Below are 15865 nucleotides of genomic sequence, written 5' to 3' on the forward strand. Positions count from 1 at the left end.
TAACAATGATGAAAACTCAAATTGTGTTCCAGCTTGCTAATGAAATGATAGTAACCCATGTGAATTGCCAGAGTTTCCCAAGCTTTTTGGACCTGTGGGCACATTTGGAAATTTGAGGAACGACTGTAGGCACCACCACAAAGTGCCTCATCAGTGAGTTGCTGCTTTGGTATCTACCTATCACATCTATGGATCTTAAGCTGCGTCTTACTCAATACACAATACTTTTGTTTTGTGTCTATTGGACACCATAACATGTCTTTAATAAGGGATTGTCTAATTTAGCAAATTGTTGGTGGTGCAATACAGCTAATGCTTCTTTTAAACAGATTTTGGGCAATGTCCAGTAATTGCTTCTTTTTAAGGGATGTTATTACATAGATACATTTTCTATTGGAACAGTCTTTAATATTCACTGGTGTACATGCGCTTTTAAATTATTTACCTGCTTCATGGAAATTAACAAATGGTCAGCATAAATGAATTATATGTGTCTTTTGACAGCTAATGATTGGAAGGATAAATACCTCCTCTATAATGCAATTATATTTACAAAGCTTTCAATAACTGAACAGGGGGCATATAGATGCTACCTTCAAATGGATACTTATTTGGATATTTGGTCCATGTTGGTTGAAGCCTATGTATAATTGCTAGAAAGGTGTATGCATTTCATACAAATCCATGTACTTATATTTAAAATGAGGAGGCACAGACACCATGTTGGGTACCCCTTCATGGGTGGCATTTGAGGTGTCCATGGGTGGCCATGCTAGGGACCCCTGATATATGCTTTTGGGCACTTCTGCCCTTAAGCATTTTGCTGAGCTGATGTTAAATTTGCAATTCTGAGCATATACAGGTGACAAACAAGAGACTTCTTCAAGAATGGTCCTAAGGTTGAATTCCTCAGGAAAGTCTTCTAGAAATCCATCTAGGAAGCATCACATTACTTGTGACCAGAGAGACTTGTATCCATTCCTTTCTTTTAAAAGATTCAAGGTCGGAGTGTTAATTGTTTCTTACCCGTGATGCATCTCCCTCCTGCTTTATCATATCCATTCCAGGTAGCTGGTTTGGAAAAAGATTGCCTCCTCTCATAGCAGGATCATTAACCTAAGACACGGGGGGGGGGGGGGGGGGAGTCATTTGCAAGTCAATCAGGAAAATAGAAGGAGATGGCTTTTAACAAACCACAGCCCAGCATGCATGTATGTACACACATCTTTCTTGTAATAAAGAAAGCAGAAAAATAAGAAAGCAGTCTGCATAAGAAGGTGCGTTTTATACAAGGTGTCATGCATGTGCTCAAGCCTGCCTCTTTCTGTATAACATTTGCTGAAGTTTGTCATTCCCAAAGGGGGTGTTCCCCAGAGAAAATGTTAAATTTGGTAACTCTACTCGAAAAAAATGTATTAGACAACTATATCGATTACAAGTAGAAGATGACATCCAAAGTTGCACCATGTAGCCTGACAAATTTTAAAAATGATTTCTCTGAGCCAGAGGGCAGATTAGTTTTCACCTCGTACTGGTGTGTGGAGTGTCCAAGGTCTCTGATATGACTCATAAGGCAGACTCCTTCTGCTCACATCATGGGAATTCCTCCTCCTCCTCTCTGCCCTTGAAATCCCCCCACCTCCCAAAATTTGCTCTGGTGGATCTTCCAACCCTTCAGAGCAGATTTTGAGGGTGCCTGGAGTGGGGGAAGGGAGGGAAAGAACTGCTGCTGATGGAAGCAGTTCTGTCAGTGGAACAATTTAATTGGATTTTACCCATAAAGTATGTAACTGCATGTACTTAGTCTTAATCTGAATAAGTCTAACACTAGTACAGGTACAGCTAAGCTATATAAATATTTCCTGTCAGAAAAATCAGCTCCATCTAGCAGTTCCTGTGTGTTACTGTCTGCCTATACTATTTAGATAACTACCAAGTAAATGTGAACAGTCAGAGAGCAATTCCAGTGTGATAAGTACTTGGGAACTAGATGTAAACCACCCATTTATAGACAGAACAAGACCCAACTGGAGATCCTTACTTGCTTTTGCAAAATAACCCAGTAAGATTAATAAGGTATTAACAAAATACTTTACTAACAATGTTAAAAGCAGTTCCTTTTCTGAAGTACTTCAGGCCGAGAGTTCTCACCTGCTCAGGACCCATGGAGGACAACCCTGATGTAGGCACAGAGGTTGCTGAGGTCATGCTGATCTGCCCTGTCATCTGGTTCATGTTGTTCATACCGCTTGTGTTGGTCACCATGGATACATTGATGTTCATGTTGTTATTGTACATGCTGGTGTTTGCTTGCTGCCCAAAGTGTGGTGGAGATTGTTGTGAAAACATGCTACAGGACGAAGTACACATCAGCATGTCAGAATCAGAAGGAGCAAGTTACAAGCCACACAGGCCTCATATACTCCTGAAGACTTCAAAGGATCAACTGACAAATCCATCAGTGCGTGTAGGAATTACTTCCAATAACTGGAGCCACATCCCTTTCTCTGCTTTCGGAATTAATGGGATCAGCTCTGCAAATATTTTTGCCCCAACTATCTGCCAAAATTAGATAGTAGCCACATAAATCTAGTATCTATGAGAGAGTAATATCTTGGGAGAAGAGGATTCACTGCTTTTCCTTCTTATATTTTATCAGCAAGATGAAAGGGCAACTAAAATATTCTGAGCAAACCATAGGGCCAACTGCACATAGTTGTCAATTTTGCATGTTCATTTGAGAGAAATCAGTGACGTGACACAAAGGTGTCCACAAGTAGAACAGATGTTCTGACAGGACAACCTTATCAGATGAAGTAGTCTAAGGGCAATTCTCTTCATAATGGACAGGATCTTAGACAACTAAAGAAAAAACACCCTTAGATTATCTCAGGTTTGGATTTACAAACAAATTAAATTTACTTCATAATTTAGGTTGCAACCCCATACACATTACCTGGGAGTAAGTCCCATTGAACTTAATGAAGGACTGACTCCTGAGTAGGCATGCATAGGATTGCACTATGAGAGTTCATAGCCACTGTTTTTATTTTTAGCACATAGCTCCTAAATACATATTCCATATATTTATTATGGATCTTTTTAACAAAACACAGAATCCTTGACAGTAAGGAGGAGAATATAGTGGAAAAATTCCATGGCAAGTTCCTATAATGATTCTGTAGTTACTTTTAAAAGAACTTTGAAATGACTAAAGCAATATAATAACATCATTTATTCTACTAAAGAACAGCTTCTTTTCTGTAGTTGCATTTGGGAATCTACAGTCACAGATGCATGGTAGGAATTTCTTGCCTAGTAAAGGGATTTCCTTGTTAAATATATGTAAACCTACCTATCAAGCTCTAGCTGGTAATTTGCAGAAGAAGAAGAAATTATCGCTCCACAAGAGAAATTACAATTCATATGAAATGCCTCCTCAAGTTAAAGGGAGATTATTATTAGTTATTACATTTACATTTGTATACCGCCCCATAGCTGAGGCTCTCTGGGTGGTTTACACCTAAGGGTTCCTTTAATCCCCTCTTTTTTTCTTCTTATAGTGCTTCCAACAATGATTTCAGTGTCCGGCTGCAAAGCTGCTGTGTTATGTGGATGGCAAAGTTCAAAAACTGCTTCTGTTCCATAACGTCACAGGAAAAGAACAGTCATAGGATGATTGCTGAATAAGCATGAGTGAGTTATGTGACAATGGTCAAAACTGACATGCTGCGAATCACAGCCAAGTTGCAATGCATTTTGAGCCCTGGCAACTTACTTGTTTCCACCCATATTCCCTTGTGCCCATCCATTCATTTCCGTAGAGGACTGGTAGGCAGGATTGGCCTGAGACTGCTGTATCATGGGACTCTGGGTATGAGCCATTCTTGGGGACATCAAAGGACTTTGGGGAGTGGTAGCTCCAGTGAAGCCTGGATCAGGCTGCTGATTTATTCCTAGAAAACAGAACCGGTGCTTTAGTCAAGATGTGCATGCACAGCAATTCAGAGAGCACAGGGAAACAACCTGAAATGACCTTTGCTATGACTGTAATAGTGCAACCTCCCCTAGTCTAGAGCCCTTCAGATCTTTTGGACTACAAGTCCCAGCATTCCTGACCATTGCCCATGCTGGAAGAGGCTGATGGGAGTTAAAGTCCAAAACATCTGGAGCATACCAGGTTGGAGCAGGCTGCAATAGAGTAATCTACTTTACTCAACAAGGCCAAAACAAAGTAAAATTTTAATTTCTTCTCTACTGCTGTTTTCCTGACATAAATGTTGCCATGAGTCTCACTGTTCTTAAGCCCCCACAATGAATGCAGTTATAGCATTCATTGACATCTGTTGGAGACACTTACGTGACTATCTGGGGAGACTGTTGCAAAAAGAAGCCCTACTTTTTTAGGGGCTGAGGCCCACACCATATGCCACCATAGGTAGAGCCCAATGGCCAAGTAATTTCTAAACAGACCCTTTGTTCAAAGATGTTCAAATCAGAATGTGACAAAAAATAAGAGGTTAGTGATTGCCACCTTAATAAACAATATGAAAAACAAAAAGACAGGTATTTCTAAATTTAGCACCAAAACAAGCTTACAAAAAAGAGCATGTTTGATCATAACAGAGGAACCCATGTATTGTTTATATTAATTAAATACAATGGAAAAATGCAGATAGAAACCTTCAATATGTTGGTTTTCTTTGAGGTTACTAAAGAAAGGGGATCAAGTTCTCAGTCTTACTTAATTTTGTTCTCTTCTTACGATTTCTTAATGATGGTAATTATTCTAATTAACATTAACCAATTCTTCTTCTAATTAACTGATTCTTCACGCAAATTACCATCCTTCGTAGTTAGCTAAACTTGTAAGTTGTGAACTTCTAAGCTGCAAGAAGTTTTCCGTGAGAAGCTGTGATCCAGATGTGGAGAATGATTGGAAGCTAAGACTGATAAAGGTGTTGATGTAAATGCAATACCATAGTTTGGAGGAAATGGAAACTGCTGGGTGTTTGCCTGGGGAATCCGTGGGTTGCTCATTGTTGCTGGTATGCCACCGGAGGCCACCATACTTGGTGTCATATTCATACTCTGTCCTCGCATCATCAGAGTTCGTTGCTGCACTTGCTGTTGCATCTGTCTATGCCTCAGGTGCTGGCTCAATATCTCCCTCTGCCTCTGGGCTAGCATCTGTGAATTGATAGGTCCCTACAGGGAAAACAAGAAAATACGTATCAACACATACAACCAGAAAAAACATTTTCAAGAGGCAGGCTTGCAAAATAAGACACTTGTAGCTTGACAATCTGGTAAAGAGCTTTGTTTCTGGCACTGAACATGGGAAGCTGCCTTACACCAGGTCACATTACTTGTCCCTTGAGTCTCTCTGACAAGTGGCACATTCCAGGGTTTCAAGCAGAAGGTCTTTCCAAGAATTTGCTACCTGATCTTTTTTTTTTTTTTTAAAAAAAACACCCTAGAGATATCTGGGTTTAAACCTGGGACTTGCAGCATACAAGGCACATGCTCTGTCACTGAGGCACTGCCCCTCATTTTGCGGCAAGACATTTCAAAACAGATACACAGATCAGTAAATTACCTGCAGATAATGGATATGAATGAATAGAATAAGGCAATTTCCACAAGTGATGCCTAAATTGGACTTTGCACTTCTGCAAATTGAACAAACCAAACCAGACTGATTTGAATAAACTTTCATATTAAAAGTAGCCTTCACATTCCACTCCCGCCCCCCGGTCAAGTAACACTTTTCAGACAAAAAGTGTACACTCCTCATAGTGGAGCTGAAACAGTAAGCAAGGCCAAGTTGCATTTCGTATCTCACAGAGTCAGAAACCTATTAGTTAAAAATTCAGGGATGTGTCTATTCGTGTGAGTGTCTCTAGCTGATATGTTGTTCTTCTCACCTGCTGACACAGACTGCCAACCCACTGAAATATCAGCAAGATCCCTTGGAACTAGTGTAAGGAATCTTGTTGATACTTCCTGAAGACTCTAGAGTAGAGTAACAGCTTCCACTGCATGCCCTTTGGGAGGCCTGGTCTCATGTAGACTTTTTAGGGAACTTGGGGAAAGCTCTCTCTCTCCCTCTCCAAACGTATAAGTAAGCATGGGCCTTTCAAACCAAACTACATGTTCTAGTATAGCATGAAGAACATGCTATACTAATTTTGTGATCCACAGATAGCTCCAATATTCTTGAAGGGGACTGTGGCGAAATACGTGGAATTGTAGCTTCACATAAAACTAGACTATAGCAGTTGTAGAGACTATGGGGGTGTTTGCACAACCCACACTCAATACTTGTGTGTCAGTTGTTGTTGAACCATGGGTGGCTTATTCTTCTCAAAAAAGCCACCTTCAGAACCCATGGTTTGTTTTGGGGTTGTTCAGGGTGATTAACAAGCCACACTAAATGGCTAATATGCCATTCTGTGGAAAATGTCTTGGTTTCATACAAAATGTAAATCCCATAGTTAAACAAACAACTCACGGTTCAACCAACAGTTCACCTCAACTACTGAGTGTGGGTTAGCATGTTCTGTGAGCAGCCTCTATGACACCTAAAGTTAGTGTCATTTAGTTAAAATACTATGTGTATAGAATTGAAAAATCTTCAGTACCTGTTCCCTCACCTGTGTAGGTACTCCAGGTCTTAGAGACAGATTCATATTAGGAACATTACTGATCTGATTTATCAGCGGCTGGCGATTCTAGGATAATAAGAAAACAAATTATGTAAAGAAAATCCAAAAATAAATAATCATAGAAGTGCCTCATTCACAAGCACTGGTTACAGATTGGTCAAACAAGTTTTTTTTTTTTTTTAATTAAAGCAACCTGAGAAGATAATTGCTCAGTTCAGTTGTAAGGCCAAACTGTGCTTGGCAAATTATGGTTTGCCACCGAACAGGAAGCGTGGGAGGGAATCTGAATATGAAAGGGGAAGATGGAGTGCTCAAGTCTTAATTTGTTCATGTAATACCAAATCATGGTTTGGTATTATGTCTGAATCAAGCCAATACATGTACAAAATGCAAATCTTTATTGTATCTCGTGAGATGGATCCAGACTTAATCATACTTAAAGTAGACCCCACTTAAGTCCCATTGATTTCAATGGGTCTACCCGAAGTATGACTAAGTTTGGATCCAATCCCATATATTTTAGGAATTTTAGGAATCCACATTTGAACATAATAAGCAATTATGCAGGGGGCTGGGGCAAGAGTCTGTCACTGCTTCCTTTCCTTGACCTCCTGTGTGTGCTGCTCCAATCACAGGAATTCTTTACTATTGGCACCCTTCCTCTTAGCACCCCGTCGTGTTTACACAGAGCTGTACTTGTACACTGACTAGTTTGTTTGCAAGATCTGTAGCAAAACTCTCATAAAACGTCAAATAATCACAAGATGAAGACAATGGTAAGAAAAAGATACTAATATAAAGTGGGTTAAAGATGAGCATCAGGCAAAGTTACTCAGTAGGGGTGCTTTAATACATGCCCTTTCAACCTTCTCAGTTTGTTTCACTTTCTTTCTTCTCACCCTTCCCCCACTTGTCTTGAGACACAAACTATTGCCTGTGTAGGAAGTTCACTCCAACACCCTATGAATGCGTATGGTTATTCTTGAATGCATCATATGGACTTAAGACAGGCTGCCTTGATTGTTACCAGCATAAATGGACTATGGGTGTTTTAAAATAGTGAAAGTAGAACAAATTAGCTTTGAAAGCCTACTAAGGAATAATCAAGCAGGAGGCAACTCCCTCAATTTTTAACAATGACCCCCCAATGGCAAACAATTTCTGGGAAAGGGACAACTACAAATAGATTTTACTATCTTAAGGGTGGGAGATTGTCTTCTGCCATTGTTTTTAGAGACATACACTTCCCCCAGTTTCATAACTGTCCAGAGCTCAGAGAGATAAGCATAGAAATACTGCTGGATATCTTGGCACCTACATTAAGCACCTACATTGAAGCCTAATTGACAAAAAAAGGACAACAGAAGACATCATTATAGCTTTGAACTATCATAACAGACCTGGATATTCCCGATAAAGCTGAATACATAGCTTTCCCGATATTAAGTCAACATGTACTATTATTCTGGCATTTGTTTCATATGAGAAACAAAATCACCTGAAAGCCTCTTACTGTGCTTCTTTAAAACTATCTGCTGATAAAAGCAGCAACAGAGAGCATAATTAGTATGAAATACCTGCTGTGCTTGAAGTCTGTGTTGCAGTTGTAGCCTCAGCTGGTTTGGCGGGTTCTGCACTATGCCAGCAGGCCTCAGACCAGGCCTAGGCTGCATACGCAGTGCTGCATAACCTGGTCGCTGTGCCATTGGGTGAAAGTTTGGGTCCTGCATTGGTGTGTAGTTGCCTTGGGCCATTTGAGTCTGTGATGCATACTGTTGTGTGAAAACAGGTGCCTTTTGTTCTAGGATGATGTTTGATTCCTGACTTGAGAATGGCTCTGGATCTACAGCTTGGCTCTGCTAAAAAACACAAACATAAGCATGTACATGGACATAGAATATTAAACATTTAGAATCCAAATGTACGACTACTCAGAGACATGACAAAGAACTGTTTGGCACAGACAAATTTGATTCGTCTGCAATGGAAAACCACTACGTGAACGAGCTATGATGACTCTGGGTCTTGCATGCTCACCCTCCCTCTTTTGCACCTATGGAGATAAGAAGAAACCATGGTTTGATCCTGGCTTGGTCTCACTGATCATAATTTAAACAAACCACAGTACCCTGAGTTCAGATGTAATAGGGAACTGTGGTTTGTTTAAAATATGGTGCAAAAGTTTCTGTTCCACACCTTGCAAGTGCAGAAGAGTAGGAGAGGGGAAAGTGCATGAGCCTAAGGCTTGTTGAAGCTTGTTCCCATAGTGGGAAACCGTCGTTTCCTGTTATGTCTGAACTAGGCCAATGTAAGTCCTGCCCTATACTTTCAGTCTTGCCATCTTTTTTTGATTTTGGCTTAGATTGCTGTGATGAAACTACTACAGATCATAGAATCATAGAGTTGGAAGGGGCCTATAATGCCATCGAGTCCAACCCCTGCTCATTGCAGGAATCTACATTAAAGCACACCTGATAGATGGCTATCCAGCTGCATCTTGAACACATCTAGTGTGAGAGAGCCCACGACCTCCCTAGGTAATTGGCTCCACTGTTGTCAGGAGGTTTTTCCTGATGTCCAGCTGGAATCTGGCTTCCTGTAACTTGATCCCATTATTCCACGCCATGCACCCTGGGATGATCAAGAAGAGTGCAGGACTAGACCTCGAAATGTTGTGATTTTTACTTAAAAGCAACTGTGGAGTGCTCAAAATTTAATCAGAGCGAGGATGCTTAACCCTTTCCCCAGTCCAACTATTGCTATTAGCTTTGCTGGGGGGCGGGGAACTGAAGTCCACCCAGAAGAGCTAATAGCAATTCTGGAGAAGATTGGGGGAAAAGTTCTGGAGAAAATATTTCCTTTAAATAAATCCTTATGTAGTGCTACTGCTCTGGTCAAATGTAGTGCTTCCCTGCAGATGCTTTTAAATAAAAATCAAAACACTGGAAAAACTGATTATAGATCTCATAAGTAAAATGTAATTTGCCTTCAAACTAGCAGGGATTAGTCATATTCCCCCAAAATATGGTGTGTATGGACTAGACAGAATTTGTAAAAGCTTAGTTTAAAATTTAATCTGAAGTGGCAATATATGGCCAACAGTGGTGCAAAGTATGCAAGGCTGTGTTTCTTTCAGAGGTCTTATGTCATCCAGCTTGTATGCAAAGGCTGAACCCTTGTCTGCCCAATCATGGAGGCAGACCCTAATCTACCATTCTCTGAATTGCCTTTATAATGTCACCAACATCACATATTAGTACGGAGTGGAAAGAAGAGGGCGACTGGGTAATGAATGTTACTTGAAATCCTGGAAGCAATAATGTACTACACATTATGAGTGGTGTTACTTTCTGATTTAGCAAGCCACAGAGAACTGAGGCAGGCCAACAATGCCAAGCAAAGTGACTTCACTCCAAGCAAAGTCAAGATTGCTTGGAAGCGCTCAACTCCATGCTTCCTTCATACTATGCATGTGTAGTATCAGACATGTTGTCACCCTACATGCAGGGCAGGGCCAGTTGCAACTTGCACCATCCTCTTCAAACTTATTTTGTATTGGGACTGGAAGTAAAGGTACATGCAGGACATTATCAAATTAAATGTAAGGGACATAACATTAAGAAGGAAATCACTTTCATAATGTTAATGTATGGAAGGTTACTTAAAATATTATACCTGGTGATTATTTAAGATCATAAGAATCTAAGAACACAAGAAGAGCCCCACTGGATCAAACCAAAGGTCCATCCAGTTCAGGGTTCTGTTCACACAGTGGCCAACCAGATGCCTTTTGAAGCCCACAAGTAGGACATGAGTGCAACCCCATCCTCCCACTCATGTTCTCTAGCAACTGGTGTACATAGACACTTGACAAAGAACACTTATTACCGAAATACCTTAACTAAATACATTTTCAGAAATCTTTAATAGCAGAAATACCTGGCTGACCAGTTCTGGTATCCCAAGAGCTCTGTCAATTTCTTCTAGACCATCAAAATTTCTTAGTGCCAAATATAGCTGGTCAAGCAGGGTTCCTTCATCACTTGGAGACTCTGAGGCAGGATGCTGACACAGCAGGTCATCTGGAGAGGTCCCAAATGGTTGCCTGCAAAGAAAGTCATGTGACTTGGTAAGCAACTATAGGGACAAGATGAAATAGGAACACACTTTCTGCCATATCAGGAGGGTCAACTCAGAGACCCACACAGCCAGCATTTTCCTAAGATTTCAGCTGTTACAAACCTCAATACAATGCTACAGATTCATTCAGCTGTGGAGAGGAGAAGCTGTTTCCTCTTTTCAGGCTTAAGCACATGATGGTTCTACTTCCTATACTCTATCAATCTGGGAAATTGCAGTACTAAGTCACTGAACTGATTTACACCAATACGTTATCTTCATATTCGTGACAATTCATTCTGTTCTGACAGCTTAATTTTGTAACAAGCTCTATGACTACAGATAACCCTAATCAGATCATTTAAATCAGACAACACTGAAGCTGACAGTTTGTTTCTTTATTTTGTACCATAAGAAGATCACTGCTTGTTCCTGATAGCATACAAATAGAAGACCCTGAAACTGAGCATTCTTTGGTCATCCTGATGATGAAATCAAACTGCCCCTGCGAAAGGAGATTGGCAAATAATAAAAGCCACTGGCATTTGGTGCAGGAAGAGTAAAAAATATAATAAGTGGATAATAAAAGAAACATCAGGTGCAAAAATGCATCACATACACAACCCAAAATTTACAATCATAATATACAATCATGACATTGTATATTACAATCTGTGAATTTAGGATTAAGTGTGCAATAATCACACTGGGCTGTATCCGATGGTGTTGGTCTGGTGGAATGCAATCCCACTCTCCCTGCACTTCCCTCCCCAATTTGCTCAGAAGGATGTGGAAACTGCCAGCAATTTGTGGTGAATGGGGGAGGGGGAGGAGGGTGCAGGGTGGAGAAGAGGAAGGGAAATCCCACTGTACATGCAGAAGCTCATTTACATTATGTGTCATTGCCACTGTATTTTTTTTAAATGCCCACCGCCTCGTTGTTTATGAAGAGAAAGCGTAGAATGTTTTCAATTGTGTCCCCTATGTTACAAAATAGGGCCAAACTAGACATTCAGCAGTGGACTTGAAGTTTGGAGGAACCTAGGTCTCCAATCATCCAAAATGCAGCAGGGGTGGGCACAATTTACGGCGGAGAAGAACAGCCATATGGGGAACACTTGGTTCTTCTCTTGCAACACCGTTTCAGCTGTTTTCCCATTCCAGAATGCAGCAAATGTGTCTGGAAACTAGGAAGGGAAAAGGATAAAAGTGGCAGGTAGAGGAAAAATTTAGACCTCCACTCCTACCTACAACCTTTCTGCTGCTAACTTCCCCTGTAGGTTGTTCAGCAATGACTGATGTTCTCAGATTTCTTAACTTCTTGCCTTTCACTGTCTAGTTAAGTGTACTCCCATTTCTGCGCCCCCCAAAAAACTTTATTGCAGTGCTATTTTTATATGGTTTATATGGTTTTCTCGTGGAATTGTACACTGCCTTGGGGATATTTTGGAGTGGGTGGGTGGGTGTGGAAATCAGTATATAAATCATGTATTATAAATTAATTTGTTTTAATCAGATTGTTCCCAGGACTGATCTGCCTTTCAGTAAGAACTAGCTATAAAGTTCAGCAGTCTAACCTTAATAAAATTAAACTGACTCCATTTAAATGTATTCATTTCTCTCATCCCATCCATGGCATAATTAATGGGAAAGACGATCCTCCTCCTGCAGTCCTCATTTCCAAATTTAAGCTGGCCAAAGTAAATTTTGTATGATCACAGTTAGTGATCTCAGGCAATCTACAGCAACTTACTTTGCATACTCATCCCAAACAAACCATACTAAAATACTGCTTGGCAGCCATTATGATAATAACCTGTAAGGAGTATATAGAATCAATAGAGGTGCTGGTATTACCCTCCAAAAATGTATAAGATGTCCATGGCACAGAGTCTAACCTTACAAACTGTACATGACTGAGAACCAGCCCAAGATACAGCTTCCTTCTTAGAGTCAGGATAAAAACAACTGAGATCAGCAGAAACATTAATGCTGAAGCCTTACTGATATAAACGAGTAAAGGCAGCTAGCTGTTTGTTCTTCTTGCTTGATCTTAAATAGGTCATATAAAATGATTGTAAAGTCAAAATGAAATAGTCTTCCTTATATCTTTCTAATAAGAAGTAATGTAAAGGAAGTCAGTCGGTGCACCAATTACAGTAATAATAACAACAATTATTATACTGTTAGAGTATAGCAGGACACCATTTTTTTTCACCGAACATGTCTATTTAATTTATAGTGTTTATACCTACCTACTTCCACTATCCCAATTCTGTGCAGTAATGCTTAGCAAGTGCGGCAAAGACTTAAAAAAAACACACTCAATAGAGTGTGCGATTTTGAAAAAGTATATGAGAAAAATTCTATATAGATATTGTAAAGGAAATCAAGGTCCACCTGACAACCCTGCAAGGTAGGCTCCTGGACCAAACATCTTAAACTCCCAAGTAACCCACCTCCCTGTCTTGTCCACAACCGGGATGAGCCAGATATTCAAGGGAATAAGACACAGACACACATTTAGGGACCAAAGCAATTTTATTGCAATCACTAAAACTACCACGTAAGGCCTTGGTCGGTAAAACAGCACCTTTTAAAATGGGGAAGGGAAGAATAAAAGGGGGGGGGAAGGGGAATGTGGAAAAGGGGGAGTGAGGAAAGAAGGTGAGGGAAAGCTCTAATACTTAGCCATTACCCCAAGAAGCATTCATACGTCCCCACACCCAGCCGAAGAACGGCTGGCCTTCTCCAGAATACCCACACACGTTAAAACATAAAAAACCTTTCTAACTCCGAGCAACCTCCGCAGTTGCCATGGACCTGACCTTCCCACTTGACATATGCACGCACCACCAAGGAAGATGGGGGATCTTCATCATAGAGCTATTTATCTCTTTGTGGGACCCCCTGTCCCATGACTTAGGCAGACTAACCAGTGCCCTTCCAGGGCTATGGCCCACCCCACTTCCCATAGGGGCCAAGCCACCTCTTTTCCTCACAGTTGAATCCCGTTAGTTTGTCCACCGCCCTGATAATCTCCAGGTGCCGGTGGGAGTTGGACTGGCTCGAGGCAGAGATGACCTTGGCTGGCAGCCACCAAAGCCTGGCACAGCCAGTTTGAACAATAGACCATAGATCATACCTAAGGGCAGATATTACAACCCTATAGCAACAGCAAAGTTAAAGGTACAGGTTTGCACCCCTGTCCTTCACAGATCTAATAATACATAAACTGGAATAATTATTTCTAAAGATGTATGGACACATATTGGCCATTAAATATAAAAGACTCACCGGTTCTGATTACCAAAGGGTGTCTGATCTATTGGCAAGATACTGTCTGGCCATGGTGCAGTCTGATTGGGAGGAGCCTGCTGTTGGGTATACTGAGGACCACCCATATTCATCTCCAATTCAGAAGCCCCTGAGGGAGGGAAGACAATGACATATAAAATCTCACTGGGATCAGAAATACTGCTTTCAGAAGGACGATAGCATTGAAAAAGCTTGCTACACACAGCATCGTTTTCTTAAACATAATTTATACGTCTTTATACTGTATAAAGATCTCTCTGCATCTGGGTACTATGCTCATGGTAGGACCGGTTTCAGCCCAAGTTTGCTATTCAGGTAAGACACAACCATATTAAAGGAAATATTTTAGATCTGTTCCCATGGGCTTACAAAACTATAGGAAAAAAATCATAGCACAAAACTTTTCTACTCCACTGTCAACATCCCATTCCCTGATCAGTTATATTTGCATCTAATTAAAGCTAGTTGTCATCACCTTCTAACCTTCACCATGCAAAACCCATTAAAAAAGCAGAACGTACTATGATTATTTATTTATTCATTGCATTTATATCCTGCCTTTTCCCTCTTGCAAGGAACCCAATGTGGCATACATAATCTTCCTCCTCTACTTTTTATACTCACAGCAAAAACCCTGTGAGGTAGGTCCAAAGTCACCCAGTGAGCTTCTAAGGTTAAGAGGGGACTAGAATCCAGTTCTCCTGGCTCCCAATACAACACTCTAACCACTACACCACACCTGCTTTCAGCTTGGATTGCAACATACCCATATTCATGACTTGAGACTGAAGCATCTGCCTTGGACCAGGCTGACTGTTAGGTCTCAAAGTAAGGCTGGATGTTGGATTACGGATCATGCCCCCTTGAATTGGTCTGTTCATGGCACTCGTTGTTGCAGCACCAGTCACCCTCACAGCAGCACCTTGGGCTCCCCAGTCTCCTGATGGAATATTAGGCCGAAGTGTGTTACCAGCAATCATCCCTATTAACAAACACAGAAAATTAGGGCGGCAGTAGAGGACTAGACTGAGTTTTGGTGGTTCTTTGAAGGACAAGTTATAAGAATCAAGGAGGACAATTATTTTTACTTCAGCATGGTTTTTTGGGGGGTGATTTTTTATCCTTTAAAAAAGTAGTGTACTAAAACTGGTGGCATTCCACAACAAGACCTGCCTCACCCCCCACTCTACTATTCTCTTTACTTTATGTCTTCAGCAGTTATATATGAGATATTTCACACCTGAGCTAAGGTTCAGTAGGAACATTACTGATTTCATGAAGGTCATTGTTATGACATGCGTAATTTGGATGAAATCTTCATGCTGACAAAGAAATATGCTTTCCCAGAAATAATCCAGTAAATCTGTTCTCATAAATCTAATGACAGATAACAATATGTTCCTGAGACTTCCATAATCAGATTGAATTTATGAAATTTATGAGACATTTCAAATGATTCCTTTGGCGGGAACTATCAATGTAATCCTAAACATGCCTACTCAAAAGTAAATCCCATAGATTTCAAATGGAACTTTTAAGACTGCAATCCTACACACAGTTACATGGATGTAAGCCCTTTGAACTCAGTGGTGCTTTCTACCTAGCAAACATCCGTAGGATTGGGTTCTCAGTCTTCTACACCTCAACTACTCTAGCTGTCCCAAATTCAATACCTTTGATGTCAGCTTTCACTTTAGAAAATCTAGAAGAAAATTCTAGTAAATCTAGAAATAGAAAGCTTACTGGTTCTAAACAAGCCA

The 15865-nt window shown here is 40.6% G+C and overlaps 1 protein-coding gene across 6 annotated transcripts in view; it reads right to left on the reverse strand.

The window, feature by feature from the left end:
- Positions 1-15865, reverse strand: part of NCOA2 (nuclear receptor coactivator 2) — a 150560-nt gene that overhangs the window by 3776 nt on the left and 130919 nt on the right. For 4 of the 6 annotated variants that reach the window (XM_063130827.1, XM_063130826.1, XM_063130824.1 and 1 more), the window contains 9 exons: positions 14872-15087; positions 14085-14214; positions 10608-10773; positions 8246-8527; positions 6645-6734; positions 4980-5208; positions 3779-3956; positions 2152-2350; positions 1027-1116 (listed from right to left, as the gene is read on the reverse strand). In XM_063130827.1, the coding sequence (XP_062986897.1) occupies positions 1027-1116; positions 2152-2350; positions 3779-3956; positions 4980-5208; positions 6645-6734; positions 8246-8527; positions 10608-10773; positions 14085-14214; positions 14872-15087 (1580 nt within the window). The remainder of the gene's footprint in view (positions 1-1026; positions 1117-2151; positions 2351-3778; positions 3957-4979; positions 5209-6644; positions 6735-8245; positions 8528-10607; positions 10774-14084; positions 14215-14871; positions 15088-15865) is intronic. The other 2 variants (XM_063130828.1, XM_063130829.1) reach the window with 2 other exon arrangements.

The sequence above is a fragment of the Elgaria multicarinata genome, chromosome 7 (assembly GCF_023053635.1).
Source record: "Elgaria multicarinata webbii isolate HBS135686 ecotype San Diego chromosome 7, rElgMul1.1.pri, whole genome shotgun sequence".
Lineage (NCBI taxonomy): Eukaryota > Metazoa > Chordata > Lepidosauria > Squamata > Anguidae > Elgaria > Elgaria multicarinata.